At 38.0% G+C, this 12,432-nt stretch overlaps 1 protein-coding gene across 2 annotated transcripts in view; it reads right to left on the bottom strand.

Annotated features, from left to right (window-relative positions):
- Window positions 1-12,432, bottom strand: part of trpc5b (transient receptor potential cation channel, subfamily C, member 5b) — a 76,992-nt gene that overhangs the window by 30,269 nt on the left and 34,291 nt on the right. For both annotated transcript variants that reach the window (XM_087301751.1, XM_087301750.1), the window contains exons 4-6: window positions 10,997-11,333; window positions 6,751-6,890; window positions 5,731-6,053 (exon numbers count right to left, since the gene is read on the bottom strand). In XM_087301751.1, coding sequence (XP_087157877.1) covers window positions 5,731-6,053; window positions 6,751-6,890; window positions 10,997-11,333 — 800 coding nt within the window. The remainder of the gene's footprint in view (window positions 1-5,730; window positions 6,054-6,750; window positions 6,891-10,996; window positions 11,334-12,432) is intronic.

Genomic DNA, 12,432 nt, shown 5'->3' with positions numbered 1-12,432 from the left:
TGCCTGGAATTTGGGCCGGCTTACTCTCACATTGTCCTGAAACCTTAGGTGAACCCTGCAGATTTTTCCGAGGCGCCCGCTATGCGTGATCCCCTCGGAGGAGCGGAGGAGTCACTTGCTGGCCCATTACATTGTAGGTCTGCCTGCTGGTCAGCCCGCGTTTTGGGTATAGGTGCCCGCTATGCGTGATCCCCACAAGACAATCCCATATGCTTATTCAGCCACGGTGCAGTCCCCCCTCACAGGCGGACCCGTGTCTTCCCTTTCCGCTAACCATCTTTTATATGCGTACTCCCCCTTCTCAGGGCTTATCCATTCATTCTACCATCATATCTCCCCATTGGGTAGCAGGTGGCCTCCGTAGTGTCCTCCCTATCGGGACTGCACGCTTTCCAATGTACTGTCGTTTTAATTGCTAGAAATTATCTAGACGCTTTGCGCTTGCGAAAATATATCTAAATCCGTAAAATTTCTTTTGAAGTAGAATAAGTAAGGCCCAGGGATAACGTTGGTAGACCGCGCCTCTCTATGATGCAGGAGCGCTCATGCTATGCCTGGGTTTCCTCTCATCTGAAGCGAAGGGAAGGTGCAGTCATTATGGCGTTTTACAGACATTTCCCTATACTTGGATTAAATCCACTTATAGCATTTCCGTTCCCCTTCCGAAGGGGCACAAAGGTTACTTTAATAACCAGAGCGTTTTATAACGTAAGTAATGAGTTAATTAAGTTATTAAGTGTTGATTGGGCATTAATGATTGTGGTGATACGCCACACCTGTTGCGAGATTAGGGGAGCGTACCCCTTTTAATTACTTTTGAAGCATATAAAAAGGCTTTGCTCGGAGCTTCAAACCATACGTCTGGGGGAACCTCGAGGGACGTTGTTATAGCGTATCGTTTGGTCTGAAGACTGGTAGGAGTTGCTACCGGTGTGCATTATTGTTAATGGTTGGGCTGCGTTTGTTGAGGCTCTCTGTGTTCCCAGTGTGGACCAGGAGACTGGAGAAATTGTGCATGTAACCAAGGGAGTGAGTAATTGCGTAAAGCTTGTAGTATCCGTAAAGGTATGTTCCCTCTCTGTTTAGCATAGTGCAAGTATAATGTAAGCCCTAAAACCAACCTTTATTGTTTCTTTAACAGCATTGCAGCTTTGCTGAGAGCACCTCCAGTGTACAGCAGGTTATTTTGACTGTTTATATTTGGGCACGGGCGATCCTTCTGTCGCACTGTGTTTACGTGGTGGAGGGACGCTTTGGGTGGAGCGGATGCCTTCATCTCTTAAGACGGGATGCCATTGTGCACATGCTGACACATAACTGTTCGCAAGTGAGGGTTTATTTGATGCCTCAACCAGCGCATATGCTTAACTCTACCTGCTTAATGGATACTCTTGGAGGAGATATGGTGCCGATTTACCACCGGTCGATTTGTTTATTTTGCGACACGTCCATCAGCTACATGATCGGGGGCGGGAAGTGAGTGGCTCTTTAGTTGAAGCTTTGGGGCAGTGTTCTGGCTTCATGTCATTTCTTGTAAAATTTGTCTGGTTGTGTTCTATATTTTCTTTGGTGTATATTCTTTTGTGACTCTGTTTTAATCCTGTTTAATGAGATCCAGCTGACATTATGGTTCAGTGTATGTAAAGGTATACCTTTAATGCTGCTTCCCACGCTCGTACTGTAGGGGGAGCGAGTGAGGGGGTGGGAAAGTGTTTATTTACATGTAAACTGCTCTCTTGTTTCTATGATATTGTGGGAGTTAATTGTTTTGTTTTGTTTTGTTTAAATAGAACTGACTGCTATCAATCTAACTTTTGCAAGGACACTTTTACTGAGTGAGTGGTGCCTTTTTAATTGTATGTGTATTCTCAAGTTTTGGTATTGATGCCTTGTTCCTTCTCTCTCCAGAGCGGAGTCCCATACAACTTTCTGTCTCCATTACTCATGATGGTGGTGGGTTTGCTGAATTGGAGTCGTCCACATTGGGTGATTTTAATGTAGTGCTGTGATTTTTGAAGTGTAATTCTCACGGGTGTTGCAGTGCTCTGAATAGGTAGCGGCGGGGACTCTGGCTCTGGAGAGGTGGAGGACCGGCAGCCTATGAGTCTAAGGGAACCTACAGAAACTGAGTATTGAACTGTTTTAATTATGTCCATTTTATGGTGTTGCAAAAATAAACATTGTTACATTGCACGGATTCTGAGTCTTGACCTTTCTGTCTCAGCGAACCTGAGTAGCCTTTGGCTAACATTTTGGGTCTCTGGTCCCTTTTATACCAGGGTGGCGTAGTCGGTTTATTCTTTTATATTTATAAAGTTGTGTATTTGCAATAGCAACTCAAAACGGGCCCCACCGCACACATGATGAACACCTGCTGTTAGCAAGCAGAATTACTGAAGAGAAACACAACAACTGACCTCTGATCCTTTGCTGAAATGTTGAGAATGTGTTGAATGTGTTTCATTTCTTTTAGGGCTGTGACTGAAGTCAGCTGTAGTTTTGTGTTTCTCTTCAGTAAAGCTGCAGTCACACTAGAGTTTGAGCTTGTAAAAAATCTGTCGTACGTCGCTGCGAAAAGGGGCGGGATTAAACAAGATGATTAGACATTAAAAAAAGTGAGCGATTGGTCCATGTTTTAAACTTCTGCCCAGAGAGATCATATTTTGATCCTCGATTTGTCTCACGCTATCATATGATGCGTTTCACTAAGCTTGAACTTTTCAATGCAGCGATCTGCGAAACGAAGCATGAACTTGCATTTTCGGTCTGACGCATTCACATATGAATAAATGGAAGTCTATGGGGAGAAAAGTCCTCTGTGACCACAGCTTAAATCTGCTTGCTAACAGCATGTGTTCATCATTAATGCTCAATCAACACTCACTTACTTATTAATTCATTACCTTTAGCACTGAGTTCAAAACTCTTCAAATTACTAGAATTAACTTTTACACACACACACACACATACACAGATAATACAGACAAACTTTACAATTGTCTAAACTGCAATTAACATGAACTAAAAACAAGCAATAATTGTACATTTATTAATCTGTTCAACAAATTAAGGGGATTAGACACATAATTTTTTATTATATTAAACAGATAACTCAAAATGTTTCCCCCACCAATCAAGTAAACTAATGGTCAATCTCAACACTCAAGTGTAATGGAGGCCAGCTAGTGAAGTGCTGTGGGGGTAAACCTCACTCGTTAGAGGTCATGGTTTTTATTCTCCTTGTTAGAGCAACTGACTCCCATGCAAAGAATCAGCAGTTAAATCCCAGCTTGGAATGGGTTGGATGGTGTAGGACCGGCGGGTTACATTGGTGATGTGACCCGGATGGGAGTGAGGTTTAGGGGTATCGGAGGCCAGCTAGTAAAGTGTTGTGCAGGTAAACCTCACTCCTCTGACCTCTAAAGGTGCTCTAGCGACAGAAGCTAGAGGCCATAGTCTTTAGCCTCTTTGTCAGAGCACGTGACTTCCATGCAAAGTATCGTCGGTTCAATCCCAGATCAGAGCTGATTGTGTGATGTAAGACCGATGGGTTACACAAGCATTTAGGCATTTGTGAGCTAAAGGAATGCATGCATTCACTTAGGAACAGGCAAAAACTACCCTACAAAGCCCACAGTAAAAATATGCCCTTTTTATCCATTAAGATTAATAAAAACATTCCTCTAATCTGTATGAGTAATCAAATATTGCCTTATATGTTACTTGTGTATTAAAGAGCCCCTTTTATACATTAAAAAGGGTCACATTTTGGTTTTGGGGGCCTCCATGTATGCATGTAAGGTCAAAAAACGCTTTCATTGTCTTATAATATGCAATAATTTTTACCTAACTATCCCAATGACTCCCATATGATGCATTCCTCCCTCCTTAGTGCTCATAGTGTAGGATCTGACTGTAGCAGCAGCCCGAAACATGCTTTATAGTAGTTACTAACAACACAGTACCCGGTTCTCAACAGTGTTATTCAGACACCTCAACCCCGAACCGATTTTCAGGGACAAATGTTGGCAGGTATGTGTGTGTGTATGTGCCCAATTCAGGAGTGCATTAAAGGAATGCAGTTAAACACCAGCATTTTGATCTATTCTTAACAGTGACACACATTTAGTATTAATGCCCACAGTGGAAAAAGCTGAACTATTTTAAAACTTGATGCCCGCATGTGTGTAGGAACAGCTGATGGTGGCCATAGCAAGGACAGACGCCAGTGGATTACGAGTATATAAATGCATTTAAATCCATAAACAAAGCGGCATGCGTTGCGTTTTCAATGTGGCTTTAGACGCAATATGAGAACATAAAGAGTTAACCACAGTTACTTAATCGCACTTACTTACATTTGTGAAATGGAGGAAGAAACTGGTTCATGAACTGTGTACTGCAAAGTCCCATACATCAATAGTCTTTTCTGATCCTCCCTTTAACAAATAGCTGTAACGAATTCCTGTTGTAAGCATGTAGATTACTAAAGCACTCGTCAGAAAAATTACAGGAACACAGCACAAGGCTATGGCTCTAATGCTAAAGTATTTTTGCAAAAATAAACCAACCACGGACTCTTTCCAGTTTCATCTTTGGGAAGGGAAAATAACACTAATTTTCCCTTATATTTCCAATAATATCCAGCTGAACACAGCGTCTTTGTGACATGATTAAACTAGGGGTTTTAATTTTCCCGGGTTTGCACGCACAACAAATGGAGCTGAAGTTCTGTATCGATGCCACTCCGGCACAGCTAAAGACTCATTATTAAGCTGATTCATTTGAAGCACTAAAAATCCAGTCTTTTATAGATAAATCAATAGTTTTAAAAATGGGGCACTTTCAGATTTAAACCTTAGCTGGATATTTGACTTCACTTAGAGCTATATTACGCACTACATGGAAGGTCATTTTTAAAAACATAGTAGGGGCTCTTTAATACATTGTTTATTTAATTTTTACAACTAATTAGGTTCTAATTTAGGTTTTTAATGAAACAAGATAGCAAGTAGACCATTGATAATTTACATAATATGTTGATACTTCTGCAACATATTAGTATTGTCAGAAACTTCAATAGTTTCTTCATCAACATCCAAACAAAATTCACACGCAAAATACCATGCTGGAAATAGGACATCCCTTAGAAACTTAACTTTCTCGTTGTTATCTCAGCTCATATGACATTATCATCCATGTAAAATCTGTAGACCAGAGCCCCATCCTGCTCTTCCGCTGGATGTCACAGGAGAAGATGCTGAACTAACAGTCTTCTCCAACCACAACCTAAACTTGTGCCAGGCTTAGCCTTGTCTTTTCATACCTCAGAACCCTTGGATCTCTTTAACAAACTTCAGCAAAGATCAACAGGAGCCTCAAAAACAGCATCAGAATGGGAATAAATGGAAAGTTATTTCTTATGAGCTGGAAATTAACATTCTTTAAAGGAATAAACACTTTATCCAGGGACATCGTCAAGTAAAAGCATGTAGTAAAAATTGTTAAGTAAAATCTAAAAATTACAGCTAAATATAATTAATTGCTAATATTTCTTTTGAGCTAATACTGCATGCCCAAATGTGAAAATCTACTTACTGAATTATTGAATGACCACATGTGGGAGATTGCTCGTATGCAAAGTATAATATTTCCATAATAGGTTCTTAAAAGTTTATTTTTTCAGTAGCCTAAATATTCTACTAGATGACTAAATGCTTTTTTACTCACGTGGAAAAGGCGTTATTCTGCTTTTCACAACGAATCCCTTTGCAGTTGTTGGGCTCTTCAGATGCCTTTGTCTCATAGTAGAAATAGAGTTGGTTGAGGCCATTGGCAAAGGCCAGAAGCACCAAACAGTAGATGAAAAGGAACTTGAGAATGTCCAGCAACATGCGACCGAGAGAGATTTGCAGTGGGCCCAAGTGAGAGTTGGCAGTGAACAAAGAGATGAGACGCAGGGAGCTGAAGATGTTGGCAATAGCAAATAGAGCCTCAGCGATGAGTGTTGGGTGCCACATTTCCCACTCCACACGAGGACGAGAGCTGTTGTACTAATGGATACAAATGAAATAATTCAGTACTGTAAAAACCTTTTTTCTACAACACATTTGCAGTAGTGGCTAAATGATATACAGTTAAAGTCAGAATTACAGTATTAGCCCCCCTGATTTATTAGCCCCACTGTTTTATTTTTTCCCCATTGTCTGTTTCATGGAGAGAAGATTTTTTTCAGCATATTACTGAACATAATAGTTTTAATAACTCATTTCTAATAACTGATTTATTTTATCTTTGCCATGATGGCAGTACATATTAGTTTACTAAATATTTTATAGACATTAGAATTCAACTTAAAGTGACATTTAACTAGGTTAATTAGGTTTACTAGACAGGTTAGAGTAATTAGGCAAGTTATTGTATAACGATTGTTCTATAGACTAGCAAAAAAATATATATATAGCTTAAAGAGCTAATAATTTTGACCATAATTTTTTTTTCTAATTAAAAACAGCTCTAGCTGAAATGAAACAAATGAGACTTTCTCCAGAAGAAGAAAATATTTTCAGACATATTGTGAAAATTTCCTTGATCTGTTAATCAGAGTTAAAGAAATATTTACAAAAGAGAAAAAAAACAAAGGGGGGCTAATAATTCTGACGTCAATTGTTGGCCTAAACGTCACATTTGATCTTTTGTGAAAGTGTCTACTCTATTGTGGAAAGCTGAATAAAAAGCAATGCTAGGCACCTTAAAGTAAGCCACCATTTTAAGAGATATAGTGGCCAGGTAGAGTGAGTTCATTGCAAAATCCATCAGGTTCCACCAGTCATGGATGTACTCTGTGAAACCTCCATCCCACATCTCTTTAATCTCTGCCCAGATGAAGCCTGAAATGTAAAAGGAACAACAACAGCAAAACCAGACAATTTTAGACTTTTTATTTTAACACAGAATTACTAAATTAAAGTTATTTCTTCTGCATTATTGCAGTTTGCAGAGCAAATATTTCTTAATTTTTATATCCTCAATCATTTTCTAAATAACATAGAATAAAGAAACTTTAAGGTTTCAGAAAAAGACGACTCGTATATGGAGAATGAAGTCACATGCATTGCTCAGGTGTGATTCTTTCAGAGACTTCAACAGAGTATAAAATTCTTGATGGTTCTGTGGGTTTCATCTATCAAATCTTATCTTTATTTTGTATTTTCTGTTGGATTCAAGTTAGGGGATTGACTGGGCCATTCTACAGTTTCATTATTTTCTTTTTTTTAAACCATTTGAGAGTTTGAATACTTATTTCCCCCACTGTGTGTGTGTGTGTGTGTGTGTGTGTGTGTGTGTGTGTGTGTGTGTGTGTGTGTGTGTGTGTGTGTGTGTGTGTGTGTGTGTGTGTGTGTGTGTGTGTGTGTGTGTGTGTGTGTGTGTGTGTGTGTGTGTGTGTGGGTGGGTGTGTGTGTATTGTGAATCCACATTTATAGCACTTTACTTTTTGTTAACTTTTTTACTTTTCTTATTCCAAATTGGATAAAATTCATTTATTTCTTCTAAATTCTACACACGATACCCCACAATGACAACGTGAAACTCTCAGACCATAAGAAACTAAATTCTCTGGTCTGATGAACACTTTGGTGTGAATTTCAGGTGTTACGTTTGAAGAAAACCAGGCACTGCTTATCACCAGGCTAATACTATCCCTACAGTGAAGCATGGTGGTGGCAGCATCATGCTGTGGCGATATTTTTCAGCAGCAGGCTGTACATCATCGCTTTCCATCCAACCTGATAGAGCTTGAGAGGTATTGCAAAGAGGAATGGTCAAAATTTCCAAAGACAGATATGCCAAGCTTGTGGCATCATATTCAAAAAGACTTGAGGCTGTACAGTAATTGCTGCCAAAGGTGCATCAACAAAGTATTGACTAAGGGCTGTGAATACTTATATCCATGAGATTTTTCAGATCTTTTTATTTTAAAAAAAAATTTGCAATAATTTAAAAAAAGCTTTTTTTCCCCACATTGTCATTATAGGGTATTGTGTGTAGAATTTTAAGCAAATCAAGGAATTTAATCCATTTTGGAATAGGCTGTAATAGTGCACCTAAAAGTATTCATAGCACTTCACTTTTTCCTAATTTTTTATGTTACAGCCTTTTTTCCAAAATGGATTAAATTCCTTCATTTGCTTAAAATTCTACACACAATACCCTATAATTTTTTTAATTGTTGCAAATGTAATATATATTTATATATATCACTGAAGTCATTATATAGATATTTTCATCGTTTCAATACATTGTGCTTGGCTTCTTATTCACTGTAACAAGGGAAACTCAATTTCCTCTGATTGCACCTGGCACCTGTTATCCAGACTACAGATAATTTGTTTCAAGCCTCCACTCGTATCTTCTGGGCTTGTGTGATTTTAGAGAAAACATCAAGCCGTTGCAATAACTGAGGCCTGGTGTAATCAGTAAACTGAGGCTTAAGGTGTGATTTTCTCAGCTTTTGTCTTGAAGTCTATTAATTGTTATATAAATAATGCATGAGCATTCAATTACTTGATCAGAGTGAAACAACCATAGCTGTATCTATTTTCGGTAACACTATACTTTAAGGGGGTGCTCATCAGACATCTATAATCATGACATGTCAAGAAAATGAATGATATTTTATGCATGCTAATGACATTAGATGTCATTTGCTCATAATTCATTCGCTCATATGTCATATGGGACATTGTTTGTGATGTCTTTGTTATGGCATCTTGAAATAAACAAATACATCATAACATCTTTGAATTTGTTATGACAATAAAACCTGTTGTCCTAACAAAGATATCTCAAATAACGTCAGCTTTGCATTTAAATTGACAACTGAGGAAATGTCACTTATTAACAGTTGACATAAGCAAGCATACAAATTATGAATAAATAAAAAAAATCAATAAAATTCTCATGGCATGTCATTATTCTAAACGTGTTATAACAGCGTAACTTACACTCATCGGCCACTTTATTAGCCACACCTTACTAGTACGGTGTTGGTCCCCCTTTTGCCTTCAGAACTGCCTTAATCCTTCGTGGCATAGATTCAACAAGGTACTGGAAATATTCCTCAGAGATTTTGGTCCATATTGACATTGTAGCATCATGTAGTTGCTGCATATTTGTCGGTTGCACATCCATGATTTAAATCTCCCATTAAACTACATGCCAAATGTGCTCTATTGGATTGAGAACTGGTGTTTAAGAAACCAGTCTGAGATGATTCAAGCTTAATGAAATGTTGTGTTATCCTGCTGGAAGTAGCCACCAGAAGATGGCTACACTGTGGTCATAAAGGGATGGACATGGTCTTTAAACATAATCAGGTAGGCTGTGGCGTTGACACGATGCTCATTTCGCTTGAATGGGGCAAAAGTGTACCAAGAAAATATCCCTCACACCATTACACTACCAACACCACCACCACCAGCCAGCCACCAGCAAATTCTGACCGATGAAAATCGAGACTTATCAGACCAGGCATTTTTCAAATCTTCTATTGCCCAATTTTGGTGAGCCTGTGCAAATTGTAGCCTTAATTTCCTATTCTGAGCTGACAGGAGTGGCACCCGGTGTGTTCTTCTGCTGCTTTAGCCCATCCACCACAAGGTTTGATGTGTTGTGCGTTGTTGTGTGTGTTGTGCATTGCATGTTGTCTGTTTTTTAATTATTATTTTTTTGAGTTACAGTTGCCTTTCTATCAGCTTGAACCAGGCAGACCATTCTCTTGTGACCTCTGGCATCAAAAGGCATTTCCGCCCACAGAACTGACAATTACTGGATATTTTCTCTTTTTCTGACCATTTTCTGACCTAACAAGCAGTTGGACAGGTGTACCTAATAAAGTGGCCGGTGTGTGTATACCGCTCGAAATGAATTATCATGGTTCCTGTGCAGCCAACTACTTTTACTGCTACAGAAATGAGCCAGCTAAATGAATGCTACATATTATTGTTCCTTCATTAGTTGGGCTAAATGCATATTTCAGACTACATATTTGGATCCCAGCATAACAGTGTCCGTCTGCTTAATTCTCCTCTTTATTGTCTAAGTAAAAGAAGAAAAAAAACGATTTGAAAAGAAGTTTACAGAAAGAATTTTAGGTCAAAACTAACAATTTAGCATATATATATATATATATATTTTATTTGCTGCTTTTGAGTTGTTTTTGGGACTTTTTATACCTTTAATTTTTATTAGGACAGTGAAGCACAGACAGAAAAACATAGAGAGAGGCAGAGAGAGGGGAACAGGATTAGCAAATAACCTTAAGCCAGAAATCTAACTCGGCTCACCGCAAGCACCATAGTGCTTTATGTTGGCGTGCTAACCACAAGCTCTGCTAATGAATTAATATTTCTTCAACTGAAGTACAGTATACAGTATTAAATAGTACAGTAATTCTATTTAATACTCTAATAATTAAATAATTGTAATGACTCATGCAATTGAGTCATTTAAAGTAATCAAAGTAAGCTATCTATCTATCTATCTATCTATCTATCTATCTATCTATCTATCTATCTATCTATCTATCTATCTATCTATCTATCTATCTATCTATCTATCTATCTATCTATCTATCTATCTACCTACCTACCTACCTACCTACCTACCTACCTACCTACCTACCTACCTACCTACCTACCTACCTACCTACCTACCTACCTACCTATCTATCTATCTATCTATCTATCTATCTATCTATCTATCTATCTATCTATCTATCTATCTATCTATCTATCTATCTATCTATCTATCTATCTATCTATCTATCTATCTATCTATCTATCTATCTATCTATCTATCTATCTATCTATCTACCTACCTACCTAACAATCATCCATCCATCCATCCATCCATCCATCCATCCATCCATCCATCCATCCATCCACCTACAGTATCTATCCTGTTTTTGAACTCAATGTATACCAAAAAGTCTTACCTAGAACCCAAGGTAAGATCATCCACTCAACAAATGTTGGTGGAGGTCCCTGTACATGCAGGTCAGTCTGAACAATATGCTGTGAAGCGAGGAGGAGGAGGAAGAGGAAGGTCAGATAGGAGGCTGTGTGGCAGATGAACTTGATGAATGGTTTCTTAATAAAGGTTCCCAGTGTGCTCTTTGGAGCCAGAAGGTATATGATGGAGAATACAGGGAAGAGCAGACCAATGATGAAGCATGTGACAAGCTTCACTGCCCAATGACGTCGCCTCCAGCCCGGGAAACCATCATACCACAGTGTTGCCAGGAGTTGTTGGCAGTTGGGCTGAGCAACAAACTGAAATTATATAATAATTTTGTATTAATAAGAAGAGTAAAAATTCTTGACAAATACATATAAAGTTGCTATTGGTTACTTGGCATGATATTTTTTGCTGACGTACATGTACCCATTAGTGTAAAAGACATTACAGTTTTCTCAGTTGCTTTGGTGCATTTCTCACAACACTATTTACATTTGCACAACAGTTAATGCATTTCTCAAAACAATCAGTACAAACTGCAAAACCTAGTTGATAACATGCAAAAGTGTGTCACTTGCTCAAAATGGAGAGCTCATTCCTCAAAAGCAAGTAGTGATGTCAATAAAAGTGTCAGTGTCATCAAGATGAAAAGTCCTGACACCTTTAGGAACAAGATAATAAAATGGCTTTGTCATGTTTTCATTTTGACAGTTTACTCTGTACATTTTTTTCCAATGCAAAAACGTCTGATTTCGGTGACACTTCCTGAAAATGCTCAAGACAGTACTATATAGTATTTACACAGCCATTTGAAAACTACAGTAAAGTTATACATCTAACTTATTCAAAGCATTGTGCAAAATAATAAATACACCCTTATTTACAACAAACATAAATTCCCTTTGGGTAGAGCTGTGAACAACTTTAAACAATATTGCAGAACATATTGTAAGGGAACCTACAACATGCATTGGTGTGTAAATCATTTATCAAATTGTTCAATTTAGAAGACATTTTCAGCAACAAAAAATGATAAAATAATTTTTTTTAATAAAATTTGCTTTACAGATTGTGACAACTAGTTCAACATTTTAGTATGTAATGACTCCAGTAATGAAATTAAGACTATTAGTTTTATATTGAATGACTATTCAGCATTCACAAGTTTAGTTAATTTTGACTGACATGACATAAGTGAATGATAATGTTATAAACAGCCGAGAGTTGTATGAAAGCAATTGATGCATGTACAAAAGCATTTGCAAATTGTTGGAAGGAATGAGAAACTGCTACTATGATGTGCACAAATGACTAACTGTTTTGAGAAAAACTGTTGTGCAAATGTAAATAGTGCTGTGAGAAATGCACCAAAGCTACTGAGAAAAACTAATTGACTCTGTAAGAAAGTATTTG

Source organism: Danio rerio, chromosome 21, assembly GCF_052040795.2.
Source record: "Danio rerio strain M-AB ecotype USA chromosome 21, GRCz13ab, whole genome shotgun sequence".
Taxonomy (NCBI): domain Eukaryota; kingdom Metazoa; phylum Chordata; class Actinopteri; order Cypriniformes; family Danionidae; genus Danio; species Danio rerio.
This window is presented reverse-complemented; position numbering and strand designations above follow the sequence as displayed.